Raw genomic sequence first — 20,748 nt, 5'->3', positions numbered from 1 at the left:
AACCTAAACCACGTTTAACAAATTTCATTCCAGTAGAAAGAAAAAATAAAAATAAAAAAATCTAATGCTATATCTATTTGCGATGATATAATACATGAATCAATAATATTTTAGATACTTTAATTTAGAATGACTCGGTATCTGATTGTGCAGCTGTGCCTACTTAGAACACAAATATCAAGTAGTCATATTAATAGTGAAGAAAGAAAAAATAGTAATTACAGCATTATAGAGACATGTAATGAAAGAGCAAATCAAATAGCCAAAATTTGATACTACTGGTAGAAAGTGAGTGATACAATGATATCATCCTAATTCCTTCATATTGAAAGCATGCTATGACTTGATACCGATAAATATAATGCTCACTTGTTACTTTCTAAAGAAAAGAAATACATTCTCATTGTGGAAAACATTACCACTAACATCTATAGAAATAACAACTAGTAGGTATAAATAAGAATAATTAAAACCTCGCAGAGCCCACCGCAGATTTACAGTAGTATGAGATTTGCATGACTGTAGTAGAGGCTTTGCATCCGATCTGCAATGTACATATCGTTACATTCATGACACATCTGCAAAATTTTACCTTCTCTTTGACGATAAGGTCACTCTTTTTCCCTCCACGCAGAATTTTGAACTTCCTTCAAGCTACAGCAAACAGGAAGATGAAATTAGAATCTTCATATGAAACTCTTTTCTACTCGGCTCTAGGGTTTTTTTTTTTCATTTGGGAGGGGATGCGATGCAAACATTAGTGTTACAATCAAAACTTCCCTCAATAGGCATGAAACAAATAAACAGAAATACTTGTTCAACAGATCAAAACTTCCAAATATACCTTTTGTTTTAGAAAAGAAAGAGAGTCAGCTTTAGAAGAGAAACTAGAGAAAACTGTAGCAGAGTGCTGATCTACCATAGCTTTCAGCTCTTTCAGCTTTAAAGTTTTTCCAGGTACCTGCAACAACCACCTAGCTTCTCAGCAAAACTGACATATTTACTTTAAAGGCTTATTGATACAAGGAAAACAAACCTGGCGAAGCAACTGGCGGCACAGATTTTTCAGCTTCACTTTTGGCTCCCTACCACTGTCGGTTTCAGGCATCTCATCATGTTCTTCTCTCTCTACAGAACCAGCACTCTGAGAATCTTCATCATCACTATCACTGTCACCAAAGGTCGTCTTTTTCCCTCCAAAGTGAACACCAGCAACTTTTCTAGGCCTGTCTTTCATACCAAGACCTTGTCTCCCAGTTGTTTTTTTATCCTGAAAATAAACGAAATCTCACTTAGAAAAATTAATCCACAACTTTCATTTCCTTCAATTTTACTCGGTGGTTTCCCTCAATTGCCATTGTAACACATAAACAACAAGAAAATAACAGCCGTCGTTGATCCTGCCAATATGCATGGTTCTAGGGAGTTCAAGAACTACTTCTCAATAACAGTAGAAAACAAAACAAAGCAAGGGCCAAGCATGCTATGCTCATTAGAGATACATGCTAGAACTGAAAAAGAATCACATGGATCTCTTTCACATCAAATACTCCTTGGCAAGCCTTTGATCTTAGGATCTTCCTTATATAAAGTCTGCAAATATTTACTAGTATATGCCTTCCATGCAACGTACCAGAAAATCTAATTCCATACCTAACCCAACAAATAAAGAGTCTTAACCACAGGGGGGGAAAAAACTGAAATTCAATTGAGCATTTGAACAAAATTTCAGGTACAAAAGCAACACATCAGATTATTGCATACTTTTACCAAATAAATACTATATTATGCTTAAATTCTTATAAAAAAATACTTAAGATTGATTGAAGACTTGAAGTATATGAATTACGAAGTCAATGCTATGATATAATTAATTATGCAACATTCAGCTACCAAAGGTCATTATTTACTCTTTTTGAAGTTTTGTTTCCAGGCTTGAGTCATAATAATAACCTGTCCCATGCGTTAATCTTGTATAGAATATCATAGACGAAATAATTGGAAGATGATTACTCACTTGACAAAGATTGTATAAATTCTCTTGATCTTCTTCAGCAAAACCGATCTTTTTGTTACCAGTAGAAGCCTCATCAGCCGCTTTCCTCTTTTTAGATTTGGCTCCAAGAAAACCCCCAATAACAAAACCATACTTGTACCCCCACCACTCTGGTGGGTATTCAACAATCTCCTTTACTGTACACAAATATAATATGTAACCTTTAGCCAGAGATAGAAACCATTTTGTACCAGAAAAAATTCACAAATGGCAAGTCTTTATTATTGCTCCCCCAATCTTTGTAATTCAATATCAGAGAGGTGCAAAGACACTAGAGACCAGCAAGTTGCACTAAGACTGCAACATCAGCATAAACATACCAACAACCAGAAATGAATAACTTGACATAGATAAGCCACTAAAGCAGAATTTAGATTTGCTACAGAACACCCCAAAAATGCATTAAGCTCTGACAATTTAAAACAAAAAATCACTACATCTCATAATGATGTTAGCCATTGATCGGTTATGCCGATACAAGTACCAAGACGATAATTCTTAGTTGCCAATAAATGGAATACATGTCATCCTACTAGGCTACCAGCAACAATACTTTCCTAAATATCATTTGATATTTTCTTCTCACAAGCCATGACAAAAGACCCTACTCTTGGCTGTTTTGCAGTCATAACTTTCTTTGCCCTTTCCTCGAGTAAGACAGATTTGCTCTAATACTTCCTCCGTTCTGCAAATATTGCAATTATCATTTTTGGAAGTTTTACAAATATTGCAAAATTTCCTTTTTTGCACATGTTTTCTCTCTTATCTCTCGTTATCATATGGATCCCTATCTTTATTCCTCGCTATCCCTCTTCCCTTAAAATCCGTGTCCCACTACCATGTTGCAATATTTGGGGATTTTTTTTGTTTGAGAAGAGAGGAGGTGAGGGGGGGGGGGGGGGGGGGGGGAGGGGGAGGGGTTTTGTCCTCCCTTGATGACCACTTTTAGATGGCCTTCATAGGTTGAAGCACAGAAGTCAAAAGACTTCAAGTCATTAGTTTAAAGGGCATAAGGAGTGCACCAAGGCGCAAAAGTCTTTGTAGGTTAGGCGCATTGCACACTGAATTTATATATAATTTATAAAAAAAAATTTATTAATTTTTTTCAATGTTCCATAAGTCAATTAAGGAACTTAGAGAAAAGGTGAAAGGGTCATGCGGTTTGGGAATGGATACGGGGGATATGGGGTTTCTCTCTCCTCCAGGATTAAAGTATACCTGACCATCACAAAGTCCCATAGCGTTTTTATATAATAAAAAAATATCTTACACATTAGCTATTGACGGCTTGATGCCCAACCAGCATAGAAAAAAAAGCACATAAGCGCACGCCTTATGTAGGTCTTTGAGCCTAACATAGCTAAGGCACCAGCTCTCATGCCTGAGTAGGCCGGAAAGGTACTAGAAAAGAACACCCTTAAACTCTTAGGCGTGCTTTTAAAAATCCAAGTCTTGGCTGGAAAAAACACATCAGGTAAAAGAACAAGGAACTTTTGGTACCTAAGCCTTACAACTCAAGGCCAAGGCCTCACCGCCTCACTAGTGTAAAACTAATGAATAAATTCTGAAAAGGTTATAGTACAGAAAAACCTCAAACACTACATTCCTATAGGCTTCATCAGCAAATTCCCAGTATCCAATCTTGATAATTCCACAAATGGAACCAAAAACCTAAAATTATCTTGCATTGTGAAAGCCCAGAAAGACAAAGACAAACTGAATTCTTAAACCTTTTGTTTCACCTTGCATGACAATCAAACTAAAGTGCCTTAATCTCATTAAATAAGTGGGTTCACCTTGCATGGTTGAAAAAATTATTGAGCACATCCTACAATCCTACATAATTATGTTTCCTCTTCATTTGAATTACCTCCATCAAATGCACAACTTCTACATCCAACATGGCACAAATTTTACACCAAGGCTAAGATAAGTAGATTAAGCCAACCAAAGCCTCTAAATAATCAACTGTAGAAATCTGTAGACTGAATTGAGAAGGTCTGAAATGCAATACTCTACAAGCTTAGCAAATCAAACCAATACACCTCTCTTGCCGATACAGAAAAGAAATGGAAATTATATATTAAGAAAAATATTAGGGTAGGATTAACACCGTTTGTATAGTGTAATATTCTCTCTACTTTTTTATACATTCGTGGAAAATTAAAGCAACAGATGTAGACAGTTAGCATATATAATAGGATCTAAATAGATCCAAACATTACCTTCAGCATCATAAGGAAGCTCATCAAAAACTTTTGTCTCTGGTTCATCTTCTGTGGGAATTGTCGGTTCCTCAGACTTCTTCCCCTACAGAACACAATTTCCAATTGCATGAAAATTGAGATTAAACATATTGGTCAAATAGATCACAGTACATCAACGTATTGACATCAGCATTTACAATTTCTAAAACTTAATTTTATATTTTAATGAGAAGTAGAAAATTAAGCTACCAACAACAAAACTAAAGACTTCAAGATGCAACACATGTAGCATTTTAAGATTTTTAACAATAGATGCTTACAAGTATTCCTTCAAGATCCAGAGAAGAATAGTTGTGAACTAGCTTTCCTTTTTCCCTCTTCTTATACCTGAACAATCATTAAGAACAATTTATTTTAAAAAAAATAAATATACACATGGTAGAAAGTATCCTTGGAACAACGTTAATTGAATTCATGCAGTAACTACAAAGTACAAACACCACAACCCCAAAAAGCCAAAAATACATACCGTCCTTGAGGTCGAGTAACCTTTACTGATTTCACTGTGACAACAGTTTCACAAATTTCAGTACTCACTTGCTTATCTTTATCTTCTTCAACTGCATGAAAAAAAAATGGTCAAATTAAACTCCACAACAGTTATATAAGATGAACAACAACATATGTTTCATTTACACGTAATATTCTAATGTTGCAAATACCTTCTATATTTGTCTCTGCTGCTTGCTGCAAGATGGAGAAAAAATCAGGCTTGTGAAAAATTCAACTTTGAATTCAGGATATTGAAACTTAAAAGCAGCATACTCAATAATACTATGAGCAACACCAAGGGATGTTACAAAGAAATCGTGCAAAAAAAATAAATAAATAAATAAATAAAACGAGCAGTAATACAAATACCTAAAAAAATATGGGTTTTTTTTAATGGTGTGCATGTAGCCATGTATCCCTGTATTTTTTGAAAATCTATGTTGTACACCTGCTTCTACAAATTTCAGCGGTGATACTAATACCTATAAAGATATGGGTTTCTATATGGTGTGCATGTACCCCACTCGTTATATTTTGGGATCTATCTTTCTGTAGGCTAGCAAAAGTGGTGCAAAAGCATAAGTCTTCAGTCTCCACCACATCAAAACCAAACCACCGATCATTATCCTGCTTTTCCTCTCTGTCAGCCTCTAATTACTCCCTACCTCATCTACAGCCTCCTCTAGCCACTCCTCTTCTTCAGCCACCATCTCCCAATGAGGATTGGGTCAGTTGATACTGTGTTAAGAGATATGCTGATAACAAGGTATTAATATTTCCAACAGTCCCATGTATAAAAGGCACCTATGCAATAGGGGTCCAGTGTTATTTTTGTCTAGCGAGATCATTTTAATGAGGTGCACTTAAGCACAAAAAATGCTGAATAGGATCCCTATTGCTACTGTGCATCTTGAGCCTTTTATACAGTGATATTCTCTAAACTATCATTTTTTTTAAAGACTAAAATATCTTAATTTGATTTTAAATGGTAAAAATCATTAACTAACATAAATACCTAATTTGGTTTCATCAGCAGAATTAAAACTGATAAAATTTTGAAAGTAACGGGGAATCAGGATCGTTTGGGTAATGTTAGAGAGATTATTTTCTTAAAATTTAAACCCCCCCCCCCCCCCCCCCCCCCCCGCCCTCCAATTCCCTTCATCCCTAATTTGTTATCCAAATGAAAGATACACCCTCTCTCCATCTCCCTTCCCTTCTTTTCCCTCCATTTTCTTCAATCCAAACACCCTCTTAGAGTACAGTACAGATTTTAAAGAGACACAAAGGTACACCATAGAAAACCCAAGATATTGACACCCAAAAATGCTATGAGAGTAATGTTAAGACTTAATATTATCAACAAATCAAAATAACAAGCTACATTTATCATTTGTGATGGATGGTTCTTATAATAACTGCATGACGTTCTTATAATAAAATGTGTAGAATATCGTATAAAAGCATACATCAATGGAATAACATGAGCTAAAGAAATCATAATTTAATGATGGTTAATTAAATGTGTATGATTATAAACAAACGAAGAAAAAAATAACTTTGATCATGTAAGCTCACCACTTTCAATTTTTTCAATATATTATCGAATTGTGAGGTATCATATGCCCAATGATTAGGCTTCTCAACTCCAATACCTATTAACATTTCACATAATTTCATCAATTTTACAACGAATTTCAATAAAATAAAAAAAATTCAGATTATTAAAAATAAAAGGAAATCTGAAATTAAGAGAGAGAAAGAAAGAAATCCAAACCAGAAGTATCCTGTTTGTTTTGAACTCTGATGTAACCTTTGATGCCTTGCTTATCTTTCCCAATACCTTCGCCTTCTTCCCAACCCTAAATTGAGAAGGTAAAGCAAATCAATCAAGAAATTATCTTCCGATGAAACGTAAAACCCTAGAAATCGAAGTTCCAAGATTGTTGGAAATTGGAACAAATTGAAGAAGAAAAAAGGGATGGGAGGAGAGAGAAATTGAAGAACCATTTGCTTCATGAGGCGGAAGGCGGCGGATTGGCGGTCGATGCCGACGTATCGTACGGGAGCTTCGGGAGCAGCCATGGCTTGGTTGTTGGCTGCTGCTGATGCTCTGGGAAGAATAAATGAAAGAGAAAAAAGAGAAAGAAGGGTTTTACGGGGTTAATGGTAATTACTTAGAAGGAGAATGTTGATTGTAATGTGTTTGAAGGTGTTTATAAGTTTATTGGTGTACAATATCTAACGGCTCAAAAAGAAAGGGTTTTTCTAAGTTATATATCCCCATAGTTGTCATAAACCTGTATTTCTAAAAACCTCTCTCTCTCTAGCGCCCCTCTCTCTCTCTCAAACCCTTTCGCCTTCCCTTAACTGCTCCAGCCATGAGGCTCACCGGCCGGCGTGCGGCTCACCGCCCATGCCACGGCGTCGGCGAGCCTCCGATCTTCTCCTTTAATTTGTTTTTTTCCTTTCTCCTTTGCTTTTTAGTCTTCGTTTTGGGTTTTTGTTTTTCCGGCCTAGCATCACGCACCGCTTCCCCTTTTCGGCCGCTCTAGTTTCTCACCGGCCTTGCTGTCGGCTTGCCGCCGGTTTTCGTTGCCGCTTCCCCGCCGTGGCTTTGCCCCTCCGTTGAGTCCGTCGTTGCGTCGTTGTTTTCGAGAACGGGGAGGGAGATCCCTCTGAGTCCCTCGCGTAGGGTCGTTCTTAGTCCCTCGCGTAGGGTTGTCGCTGCCGCGGTTCAGTGGTGTGGGGGGTATGGGCTTCTCGGGCGGGCATTGGTGGTTCGGGTTTTATTGTCAGGCGGCATGTGGGTTGGGTTGGTGAACCACGGAGCTTTGGTGGTTGTGCTCGGAGTGGCGGCGGGGTAGGTTGTTAGGGTTTTGTTCGTTGTCTTAGTTTTTAAGTTTTTCCTTGTTTTTTTTTTTAGGAGTCTTTGTGTGCTTTTTAGTTTTGTTATTTTTTCTGTCTGTGTGGTGTGGTTGGGTGATATAGGGCATGCAGATCGGTGTACCGATCTTCTGGTGCAGGATTTAAGCCGGGTTTTTTGGCTATATATGGGGCTTCAGTTGGATCTTCTATTGGTTTGGACTAAAGGGTTATGCTTCCATGCCGATATCCGTGTTTGAATCGGAGATTGCCTTGTTTATGGTGAAGTGTACGACACCAATTTTGATTTCAGGTCGAGGAGTACGGGATTCTGAGCCAATGAAGGTTCACGTCAGAAACTACAACATATTGCCAGACCCCCTTGCAAGAGGCTGCATAGGACAGCGTTATATACTTATATGAGCCAAGGGTACTTAAGAAAGTCATTTTGCGAGTGCAATTGTAGTTTCCTTTATTTCGAACTTGTAATTGGTTCTTTTGTCTTTGTATTGTTCGATTACGATCTCTTATGTAAGTGCCGTATGGCTTATTATTAATGATTTTTAATCTCCCCCCTTCAAAAAAAAATATCCCCATAGTTGTCGAATTTTTTAAGGTATGCCTATGCTTTTTCAAAATTACAAGGTGTGTCCTTCAACTTAAATTATGTATTTAACTGTACCCTCTAACGTTAACCCAATGTTAATAGTACTGTTGATTACCCTAGTTTGGAGAGAAACTTTCACCGCCAAATTGGTTTAAAGTCTTATAAGGGGATTAACATTAATCATTTTTTCCATGTTTTCTTGTTTCCTTTTCTAAAAGCAACTATTGAAATGGTCAAGCTCTCAATGTACTTTTTTTTTCTCAACCATTTCTCATTACTTCCCTTTTTTTTTTTTTTACAAGTATTAACATTGAGTGCACGTTAGTTAGAGGGTATAATTGATTAAACACCTAAAGTTAGAGGACACAACTTGTAACTATGAAAAAACATGGACATGCCTTAGAAACTCAACAACCTCAAGGGTATAATTTTGAAAAATCCAAAAAGAAAAAAAAAAAGTCCTAAAGGACACTATGAGTATATTTCATCATAAATTAAAGTCGACATTTGCAATTGACAATTAAAGATATAAAAAAATTATTAAGTAGAATAATTTTCTTCAATTTAAGAAAAAATACATAGATAAATTTGACACATATTGTCATATGATTGTCTATATATGTAATTAAACATTGATAAAAAAAAAAAAAATGTCAAAGTCACACATTAATATCTACTCGTTATTCTGTATTTAATACAATACATATTATCCAATACAAATTGTTTTAGTTGAATTATTTAAATGTTATATTTTGTATATGGAACGATCTCCCACGGTTAAAACAAAAATTAATTCTCAATTCCCTAGATATTGTCCACGTAGGATCGGTGTTGGGCTTTATTTTTTTTTTCTTTTGGTTCAGCTTAAAATCGCTATCATCATTAGCGGTTTAGAAAAGAGACCTCACCTAACTAATAACAAATTTCCTTTCGTCCTTGTTAATTCACAAGTCTTAGCGGTTCTAGAAAAGAGAACGCACCTAACTAATAACTGGTATTTTTGCGTCCTTGGTTAGTTTTAAAGTTTTAGTCTAAAGGTAGAAAAGACAACGTTGGTAATAATACTTACAAGTTCAAAGAGACCGCTTTTCAATAAAAAAAAAAAAAAAAACAATTCTCTTTGACTTTATTTTTAAAAATTGCAAAACCGCTAACGTCCTTAGCGGTTTTAAGCTGAACCGAAAACCAATCCTACGTGCACATTTGAAGCATAATGGGAATTTATTTTTATTCCAACAATATTAAGGGAAATTGCTCTTGTATATGAATAATAATAATAAAAAATTATAAATATGTAATCGTTTTGTGGAAAAAAAATAATATTTATAATGAATTACATGTATATAAAAACTATTTTTGCATATCCTTCACCTTTGGTGATATAATAGTGATTGATTGCAATATCTTATTTTACTAACATTACAGATTCAAATATAATCCATACACTGATTATTTGTATTTAATCTAATCAACAATCAACATTATAATTCCTTATTATTCATTCCAAACTAACAAATGTCGACATAATTTCACCATTTTTTTAACGTTCACGCTCACAACTGTCGAACATAGAAGTAAGTAAAAAAGTGTTATCGAGTTAGAGTTGCAAAATGATATAAAGGATTATAACTTTATAACTATAGTGCATACAACTGCAATTTTAAAACAAAAAAGAAGTAATAAGGCGATTGGTGAATTGTTTATTTTGGTAATGATTTTAAGGTTATCGGAATGCTAAAACAAATTTTGACAAATTGAAGTTGTTATATATATATATATATATATATATATATATATATATATACTACCTCCGTTTCATATTATTTGCAACGATTTGACATAAAGTAGAGAGGAAAAATGTCTAATCGTTGTAAATAATATGAAATGGAGATAGTATATTATTTCACATAAATTTGAAAGAGGCGGTGATCGATGTAGGGTTGTGGGTGGTTGAATGTGACTAGTGTTGGTATGGTATAATAGTTTGTAGCATATGTAAAGTGGAGTCATATCATGAATATTTCGCAACAATTTGTAGTAGTTAAGTCTTGTTTGATTGAACTTATTTAAATTCTATTCTTTATTTCATCAAAATACTATTAAGTTTAGTTTATTTTTCAATTTTTATTTCATTTTAGCTTGAGGAAGAGCCTTAATATCATCAGGTTAATAAAAATAATGCATGTATGTATAAGTACAAAGTTACTCATGAAAATAAAACTAATGCCTATAGGACCCTATTTATAGTATTCTAAAAAATATAATAGAATAACCTACGTTTGCTAATATAAGGACAAATGTCTCCTAAAACTACCATATTTAGTAATCACATCAAATTGAGATGGAGCGAGTAGAACTACACCAGTCCACCACCCATAAATACAAGTACTAACCCAATACTCTGTAACAACTTAGAATTTGTTCACTTCACCTGAAATAAGTAGATTTGATCTGATTTTTTAAAAGTCTGATCTAAATTTTTATTATTCGGTCTGCTCTGATTTAATTTAACAATTTGACTAAACTTTAACCACATTTTAATAGTAACCTATAAAAAAAAACATTATCAAAATAAATCTTGTTAGATTCGTCTCATTATGAACTTTTTAAATATGTAATATTTATTTAAGGAAATTTTCATTTTGCTACCACTCAAACACCCCTACTTCATTTTTGCTACCCATATAAAATTTTATTTTATTTTGCTACCACCTAAAGTTCCATCATATAGCTTTTGCACCACTTAACAGAATCTGTTAGGGGTTCCGTTAAGTGGGACCAATTATCTAATTTAATAATAATTTAATTTATAAAAAAAAAACTTTTTAAAAAATAAAAAAAATCCCAGCCATTATAAGCCCCCGTCAACCACCTCTCCCCCTCCGTCCCCCCTTCGTGCCGGCTACCTATCCCCCGGCGCCTATGACCCCTTTCTCTCACCCAAAAACCGGCACCCCTGATTCCCTAAACCTAAACACCACCCGTAAATCCACCCTAAATGGGTTTTAGGGTTCCGTTTATACCCGTTTAGGGTGGTATTAGTTGCGATTGGCCGCAATTGGTTGCGATTGTACTCGTGCTTGGGTTTCCGTGGTAAATTGTTGTTGTGTTTTGCGGAGTGTAGGTTGTGATTTGGGCGGTGATTGCTGGGCGCTGACTTAGGCGGTGATTGTGGTGGTTTCGGTGTTGGATTGGGCTGTAATTTGTGGTTTGGATTGTTGTGGTGTGGATTGTTGCGGTGGTGGTTTGTGGTGTATGTGGATTGTTGCGGTGGTGGTTTGTAGTGTATGTGGATTGTTGCGGTGGTGGGAGGAGGAAGATTGACGCGGGCTGGAGGCTGCCTTTGGGTTGGTGAATTGGTGTGTGAATAGGGCAGCGTGGTGGGGGATAGGGAAGGAAATTGGTTTCTTGATGTCGCTGTCGCTGGTTGATTGCCAGTGGTGATGGAAGTGACGGTGGAGGGAGGTGTTGTACGTGGTGGTGAGACAAGGAGGTGTTGTGCGCGTGATTGGTGGTCGTTGGTGGTTGAGTGTGGTTTTAGTAGGGAGCAGGGGTGGCTGGAAGGAGGGAGGGGTGGCTGGACGGCGGTTGGACCTCACTAACGGAAATAGTAACCATTTATGTTAAGTGGTAGCAAAACATATGTTTTTTGCCTTTGGTGGTAGCAAAATAAAATTATAGATGGGTAGCAAAAGTGAAGCTGGGATGTTTGAGTGGTAGCAAAAGTGAAAATTTCCTTTTTTTTTTTTAATACGCAATTAACGATAAGTAATTGATAATCAAAAGTTCTGATCTATAAAGGAATAAGTAATAAGTATATGAAGTAAGTTGAAGAGAACAAATCCTTTTGTCCTTGACAAGGTACACCCTAGGTTGCACAAGAACGAGTACTGACACAGATATGGATACGAAAAGGATATGGAAAAACGTCTATCTCAAAACAAGGGATATGGGTATGGGATGTTAAAATTCATAAAATATACTTTTAAAAAAGAATTTGATCATATATTTGTTATTCCGTCCTCTCATTAAATCATATAGTATCATATTAATAATGAGCTATATATGAAGGCGCCCATGTTATTTAACAATTACCTTATTTATCTTCCTCTACTTAAAATTTCTCATCAAAAAAAGTTGAACACCCTATATCATAGTAGGATACCGTCCGAGACATGTCGTCGTGTGTCCCACGAGTGTCGGTGTCTGACACAGTGTCCGACATGGACACGGTAGTTGGATGAAGTGTCCATGCATCCTAGAGTACACCACCACTCATAAATACATGTACTTAACCAAATAACAACATACTAATAAGCTTCTTGTTTTCCACATGCGTCAATCTCAACGAGTCTAGGCTAATGGGAAAACCTCTAAAAAATCCTTCAGAGACGTTTGGTTCAAGCATCTAAGGTATGAGGTATGTGTTTAGAATGAGTAAATCACATGCCTATTGTTTATTTTTATAAAATTCAATTTTGAAACCCATACTCAAACCCCCAAGGTATGGGGTTTTGAAATCCAAGGGGAAGGTGGGTATGAGCCATACCCATATGGTCACACCTTTAGGCTTTAGCTTTAAATTAAAAGAAAAACATATCATTCCCAACTCAAAACCAAACAAATAGAATAAGTATCGGGGGGTGTTAAATACCGCCATCTAAATTTATCACCACCGCCATCATTTCAAGCAAATTGACAATCTTGCCCTTACTTTTTTTTTTTCCATTTTCATTCTGTAACATTAGTCCATCAACCACAACCGTATCAACCACCACCTTCTACACCGCACCCACAACGACGACAAAAGTTGACGAGAAAGGGATAGTGATCGAGGTGGCTTGATGAAAAAAGATCAAGGATCAATCGGAGCTCCACGGTAACCGGTTTTGGGCTCCGGTTACCATGGTCAACCGGAAGTCAAAACCGGTTACCGTCCATGGTACCCGGAGGCCAAAACCGGTTACCATGGACGGTAATCGGAGCCTAATTCAAAATTTGCTCAATTTTCTTTTTTTAAAAAAATTAATATGGTGTGGCCGGTAACCGGCGACCAAATCCGGTTGCCCACCACCGGTAACCGTAAGTGAAAACCGATTACCGGCACAGTCAACCGGATTTGGTCGCCGGTTACCGGTGTTGGCAACCGGTTTTCACCTCCGGTTACCACCCACTTATTTCATAAAAAAAAACTAATCGGAAACTACTTACCTCCTTTCCGCCGTAGCTGTCGCTGCCGCCGATGTCTAAGTCTGTGCCGCCTCCACCGCTTGAGATCGAGCCACCGCCGCTGCCTGAGCTCGCCGCCAATTTCTTCCCGATAAATCCCAAATATGTGGTTGTGTAGTAAAAAAGGTGAGTGGTTGGTGTTTGAGGAGAGAGGAAAAAAAAATAAGGGTCAAAGATGGATTTGGGTTTAGTAAGGGCAAAATTGTTAGTTTGCTCAAAATGATGACGGTGACGATAAATTTGAACGGCGGTATTTAGCATTCCACTACTCATACCAGTGTAGTTTCATTCCTCATTTCAAATTAATACCATTACGGAGTACGGAGTATTTATTTATTTGAACCAAATACACCCTCATTTCTTGCTCATTCCTTTTTCAATTTCCCAATTTTCTGAAGGTTAATCAATGGCAGCTATGACAACTGCTCTCTGCACTTGCTCATTCCTTCACACCATCACACAAAAACCTCTACTTTCTCTCTCCTCTTCTTCCCACCTCTCACACTCTCTTCCCTCCTTCACTCTCAACACCAAATTCCTGAACAATTCAGCTTTAAAACCCACCAATTCTTTCTCAATTTCAGCAGTTTCTACCCCAATTGCTGAGACTTCTCAACCCACTTCATTATCAAATTCAAAACCCCCTAAAATCCTTCCTTTTCGGGTCGGTCACGGGTTCGATCTCCATCGCTTGGAGCCGGGTTATCCTTTGATTATTGGTGGCATTGACATTCCTCATGATAAAGGATGCGAGGCTCACTCTGATGGTATTCTTTTTTTCTCTCATTTCTGGGTGTTTTTTGTTTCTCATTTTTATAGAATTTTATTTTGTTTTGAATGTTAAATTTTGTATTGAATAATGTTGGGATAGTTTGCATTATTGTGAATTAATTACATGCTTGGCTGGAATTATTCTGGGCAATTTCGGATTTTTTGTCTGGAAATTTGAAGAGGTACTGAAATGGATGGTTTCTCTGCTATTGCTAGATATATTTTTGATATTTTTTTAATGGAATTGTGTATTGAATAGTGTTGGGCATTTTTGCGTTATTGTGGGTGAATTATCTGTTTTGTTGGAATAATTTTGGGCAGATTCGGATTTTTGTGGAGTATTTTACTTGATAGTTAATAAATTTAAAGTGGTGAATTGTAATTATATGTATTTTTTTAATCTATGATTGTAGGAGATGTGCTGCTTCATTGTGTGGTGGATGCTATATTGGGGGCATTAGGGCTTCCGGATATCGGGCAACTTTTCCCTGATAATGATCCTAAGTGGAAGGGTGCAGCTTCTTCTGTTTTCATCAAAGAAGCTGTGAGTGATTCGTTTACTTCTCCCTTTTATTATATTTATATCCTAATTCATTTAGTTATATTCTTGGTTGTTTCCAATTAACTAGAACTCTTTGAATATCATTTTCAGCTTATGAGATGAATTGTGGGTGTAACTCATATTCTATTAGTGTGTGATTATTTGAGACGCTTTAGGTGAGATAGCACCAATATCTACCTCGAACTTTTTGAAAATTCTAGTCTAAGCACTTGAGTTAGATATATTATTCAAAATAAGGTGGAGCTAAATCAGGCAAGGATATAAACCCCCAACCATAATATTCAGTAGGGAGAAGGTATGGTCTTAAAGACTTAAAAGAGTTGTTGGAGTTAAAAATTGGACAGCATGAGGTTCTGTAATGATGTCTTACCTTATCTTTTCTGCATCTCATTTTTCTCCTACTCTTCTTCTTTATACTTGTGATCTTTTTCCTCCTCTTTCGATTGCACCTTGAGTACTAAGAAGGATGAGATAGTTTCTGACTTGAACAATTAGGGCTGCATCAGAACTTGTTTCAAATTAGATTGATCAATCATTAGTCTTCATGTTTCCAGGGTTTATCATTCTTCTTATCTCTCTAATCTTATCTTGGAGATCATACTAATTTCCTCCCAACCATTTGTCAATCGTCCAGTCTAGTCACCGTGCCTGTCACCCATGTATCACCTGCTCTATTTCAAATACTACTTCCGTTTCTTATTATGTACAACAAAAGAATATTTTATATCTCACAAATAATACCCTTTTGTTGCACATAATTAGAAACAGAGGTAGTACTAAAAAAATGGTAATATTGTTGCTCTTCCTCTAGTTGAAGACAGTTTTGTCATCCTTAGACTGCTTACAGCTCCTTTTTACAAGGCTTGAGTTAGCTTTGCAGACCATTGTCTGGCTGTTTATTTAAGTCCATGTTAGGACTTCGTCAATTTGGTATGCTTTCGGGCATCTTCACTTGAACTTCCTCATGCAATTCTCCTTATAGCAGGGTGTTAGTTACATACAATTGGTTTAAGCTCTTGTCTCCACCCCCTTGATGCTGTAATAACACTATTAAGCGCCTGATACTTGACATATTAATTCAGGGCGAAAAATTATTTGGAATTTAAGTCCAGCAGCTTTGAGTGCCAATAACCTTGCTTTTAACCTTTCAATGTTTCTGTCTGGCTTAAGCTTAATTTGTGCGTTCCAGTGCATCTAATCCCTTTTGCATTGCATTGAACCTTCAAAGGTCTTGTAAGGCTTTAGTTGTAGGCTCTCTGCAGGAACCAATGCATGATACTAAGGCATTGTGACTTGTGAGTGATAGGAAACTGCGGAAACTGTATAATGTTGCACCAAATTGCTTCAATACACTCAGTAGATCTAGAACACATATAGTCTAAGTATTAATCAAGGAATGATATCCTGATAGGCTTGAGACTTGAATTGACAGGAGCAGAGAATGATTCGAGTGATTCATAGGCCTCATTAATTGCAGGGTGAGGTGGAATTTGGAGGTGAGATTTGTAAGGAAAATCAGGCACACGAAGAACTTCGTGCGAAATAATGTCAATATATGAGCTGACCAGTGGATTTAGGTTTCTATTCTATTTGGTATTGTAATATGGTTGTCAGGATGTGTTATCTTAATGTAAGAGTTGAACAGGGATAAACTAGGAGTAATGTAGTTTGTAGCTCGGTTGCTCTACCTGCTGTGAAGTCCGTGGAAGTTTCTTCTCCTTGTGACTCTGGTGGTGTGGAATGATCTTGGCGTGTCACTATTGCTGTAGTATGAGATTTGGTGCTGAATTTGTTAATCTGAGGTAGAAAAAGTGTCATCATAATCCAGTGTAATTCTGAAATATGAAGCAAGCCTTGTACTCTTTCCTGCCCTGAGTTCAGGTAGATAATCATGGAGTTTGAAGCGCCTTTCTGTTGATTTTTAATCAATCTTACAATGGTCACAAAAGTTTGCTTGGTTTCCATCCATATAAAGCCTTGAAGGCTCCTTCTGAACAAGGAGGGGGGATGGGTATTATCTTAGGTTCTTTGGATTCGATTTTGCAGATTGTTGAATCAAGAATATAAACGTATAAAGTGTGCCCCACATTACCATTGCAACTTTTTCAAGGATGCTATCTCTTGTTGTAATATGTAGCTGTCGTTGCTGCTGAATCTGACACCAAAGAAGCAGGGTTTCTGATTAACTTGGTCAGTAGAGTTGTAACAGTGATGTTTTCTCGAATGATCCTGCATAAGTAATCATTGTCGTCGGAGCCCTTATGCTATTGTGTTGACGGATGGTTTTGTATCAGTTGAACGATAGCTGAACAGCAAGGGTGAGTAGGTGAATTGATGGCCTCTGAGTAATCATCCTTGTTTTGTGCAATAGGCAGAAACAGAAAGATATCCTTGGAAATAGTGTGCATACGTATCTATCAGGTCATTCCTAAGTCACAGACTAGATAAATTGTCTTTTGGTCTGTATATATTTAGCCAGAATATGACCATGCTACCCCAGTCCACACACCTCTCCTATTGCTGCTTGGCTAACTTTTGAGTCGGGTTTTACAAATGTTACCATTACAAGTCCTGATTTGTTTTGTCCTTAAGAAGTTACATAAGACTCCTCCACCAGTGACAGTTAGGCACATATAGTAGAACAGTAGCTTGGCTGTAGTTAGGGTGGGCAGCATGGATTAATTGTGTAAGTATTAGATCTGGTCGATATTAATGTTATTAACCTGGCATTATTTTCACTGTGGTTCATTTTTCATTTTGCAAATACCTTTTTTTTTTTTTTTTTTTTTGGGGGGGGGGGGGGGGGGTGGGGGAGGAGGCTGTGTGTGGTGCGTGTGTGTGTGTTTGGGGGGGGGGTGATTGACTGATTGAGGGGGTTAGAGGGTGGTTGATATAAGTCATTTGGTAAAGAACTAAAGACTAGAAAGAACAGAACGTGATTTTTGTGTGATTTGAAGTTAGATTAATTAATAGTTGAACTTAATTAGATGGAGAGGGGAGTCTATTCAATTCAAATGCTTATAAGTGGCATCTAGCGAATAACTTAGCAAACTTAGATGAAGAATATCGATTGTATGGGATGAGGAAATACACCATTAAAGTCACTATTTCTTTAGTACACAAAAAAATATGTACAGCCACAAGGGAAAAAATGGAAAGAATAAAAGAGTGAGATGGGCTAGAAGATCAATACTAATAAGAATAAATATTCACATGAGTTGGGCTATAAGTTAAGGAGGACCTAACTGAGTCAAGTAGATGACATAGACATGAGGAATTGAGAGTTTTGAGACACACATTTTGTGGCTGTCATGAATGTAGTAAATCCATTATCTCACCTGTTAGATGATTTAGCTGGTAGATGATTTAGCAGCAAATATTTTTTTATTCATTGAAGTGATAACTTTATGTGCCAAATGGCGATGCAATCTTATGTAAGGTGAGATTTGGTGTCTTAGAAACTTTTCTGGTTAAATTGAGGAGTATAGAAAAGTTAAGTACACGATACGTCAGAAATCTAAGTTGATCAACTTTAGGCATACAAATTCTTGATGATTAGTTTTGGATGTTGTTGCACTAACTTTACTGACTGCTAGTTTAGAATTTTAGTGGATCATCTGTAGAGAGAATCAAGTAGATCAAACGTAGGCTTTCTGATGCTGTACTTTTGCATTTAATCAGTGATAATTTGGACTCTTAACAGATTTTCCCCAGTGCCTTTATAGTAGATGAGATGGATTACTGGTGTTTAATCTTGATATTGACTGTTTCTTGTGCATGACATAATTTTACAAACTTAGGACTTCCCTTAAATCCTATTACTGTTCTGCTGTTGATAAATAGTGCTTCAAAATGGCAGTAATAGACAAAAGATTTTAGGTGAGGCTAAGAAATGAAACTTTTATCCTTTGATTATACTAATAGTAAATTTATCAAATGCCAATATGGCAATATGCTATGTTTCATTTTTACACTTACAAAGAGTAGCATATTGCTTAATACCCAAGGTTAGCTGAAACTTGCTGTAGCTTGCACGGCCAATGGCAATGGGATATTGGGATGGGAATTCTTTATAGATCCTAGTACAGATTTTCATCTCTTGTTTATTTGTTTTGATTTGTATACATTTTGAAAGGCGAAACATATGGCCGCCTTAACTGGCAATGAAAAATGCATTGTTGCATTACCAGATAGGAAGCCTGGACATCTAGGTGAAATGACTATATTTTACAAAATCGGATGTGTTAGTAAGTGATGCAGTGGGGAGTGGGCTAAAAGTGTGAAAGCTTGAACAAATTGAATGATAGAAGTGACAGTATACTTCTTATGTGAGTTAGTTCCTTGATAGATATATTCCAAGATTATGCTTAAGCAGGATAGTGTCCAGTCTGCCCACCCACTTCGTTTGCAGTTTCTTATCGGGGTTGTTACAAATTTTCTTTATCTTTACCTAAGAGCATATTAGTACCCCACCAGCTTATTACACTGATAAGAAGGGACATGGCATTTATGAGTACTTCACTGACTTGTACACTCCCTTGCCATTATAGAGAAAGTAGGCTACCAATTTTGGTAGCTTGGCTACAAAATGACCTATCTTGGCTAAAAGAAGGCAAAACGACGACAAAAATGTACCAGTAGGAGAAATGCAATAATTTTTTTGTGGTTTTCAGCTAGTGACACTTGTCGTTGCAAGTGGGCGAAGTAGCCCTCTTTTCAACACTGTGATGCCGCCGCGCTCGTCCCCTTCTACACATACACACTGTCACTCTGCCATTGCCCCACCCCCAACCAACCTTTTGAACTTATACATGTGAGACTCTCTCTCTGAAGTTGATTCATACATGTAGCCATTAGTCAACAATTGGAGAAATGGCCATCCTATTATCCAATTAGCTTAACCGGTGTACGTGGCAAGAGTAGACTAGTATTAGGAGTGGCCAACCTTTGGTGATGCCATTTGAAGAACTACAAACCTCTAACTTTGTGGTTAAGACTTTAAAATGAGAATATCTCATGATTTTTTTTTGCAATAGTTATGGTCCCAAGCTATATTTGCCCAATCCTTAATTTTTCTACCATTTTTTGTTCTTTTCCTTTGTGATTGATTGGCGATTACACTGAAGGGGCCACTCTGACATGGTGGTACATTTAATATCATCATTTCCAAATGGTCCAATTAGTGTGTAATAGTTGAGCAACTAACAAGGGAAAAATGTAGATAGTGTTATTATTAACTCCTTCATGATTTGTCTACTTGCATTTCTATTTGAGGCAATGGTGCTGGAGTTCCTTGATATGGTTAAGTTATGCTTATGCTCTAAATTTTGTAACAACAGGTAAGACTAATGGACGAGGCTGGGTATGAGCTTGGCAATTTAGACGCCACCTTAATTCTTCAAAGACCTAAAGTTAGCCCACACAAGGAAGCAATCAAGGCCAACTTGTCTGCTCTGCTCGGGGTTGATACCTCCGTCTTGAATCTGAAAGCGAAAACCCATGAGAAGGTTGATAGTCTCGGAGAAAATAGAAGTATTGCAGCTCATACAGTGGTTCTATTGATGAAAAAGTAAAGGAACCATCATGAACCACAATTAGAAGATCAACATCACTATTGAAAAATCTTATGTGTGATATGTTTCTTTTGGTAGGTTTTTGGTGAATATAACTTGCAAATTATCTTGTATAGCGTTTAAACAGTTCATGTTTAAACATTTTTATCTCGACCTTCATTCAACGAAGGCTTGATGAATTCATGTATCAATGTAATACTAACAGTGTATTGTGTATAGCATTTTAGCAGCTACATGTCTAAGTCTGTTACTGGTTTTTGGTTTCGGTTTCGCAGACAAAAACCAGGATCAAATAGTAAACAAAGAGCCACCTGCCAAATTAAAAG

General features: G+C 36.7%; 2 protein-coding genes across 2 annotated transcripts; one reads left to right on the top strand and one right to left on the bottom strand.

Moving 5' to 3' along the window:
* Positions 1-242: 242 nt before the first annotated feature.
* On the bottom strand, positions 243-6,980 carry LOC145592131 (G-patch domain-containing protein 1-like). Its single transcript, XM_081648594.1, has 11 exons — positions 6,823-6,980; positions 6,593-6,677; positions 6,394-6,470; positions 4,986-5,010; positions 4,793-4,883; positions 4,584-4,650; positions 4,282-4,366; positions 2,018-2,193; positions 1,037-1,270; positions 845-961; positions 243-654 (listed from the first exon to the last, which is right to left on the bottom strand). The coding sequence occupies exons 1-11, from the start codon at positions 6,898-6,900 to the stop codon at positions 589-591; spliced, it is 1,101 nt and encodes a 366-aa protein (XP_081504720.1). The 5' UTR covers positions 6,901-6,980; the 3' UTR covers positions 243-588.
* Positions 6,981-13,845: 6,865 nt separating this feature from the next.
* Positions 13,846-20,638, top strand: LOC145578560 (2-C-methyl-D-erythritol 2,4-cyclodiphosphate synthase, chloroplastic-like). Its single transcript, XM_081635866.1, has 3 exons — positions 13,846-14,283; positions 14,701-14,831; positions 20,189-20,638. The coding sequence occupies exons 1-3, from the start codon at positions 13,923-13,925 to the stop codon at positions 20,420-20,422; spliced, it is 726 nt and encodes a 241-aa protein (XP_081491992.1). The 5' UTR covers positions 13,846-13,922; the 3' UTR covers positions 20,423-20,638.
* The last annotated feature ends 110 nt before the right edge of the window (positions 20,639-20,748 follow it).

This window comes from Chenopodium album, chromosome 2 (assembly GCF_948465745.1).
Source record: "Chenopodium album chromosome 2, dcCheAlbu1.1, whole genome shotgun sequence".
Lineage (NCBI taxonomy): Eukaryota > Viridiplantae > Streptophyta > Magnoliopsida > Caryophyllales > Amaranthaceae > Chenopodium > Chenopodium album.
The sequence above is the reverse complement of the archived record's forward strand: the minus strand, read 5'-3'. Positions and strand labels throughout refer to the sequence as shown.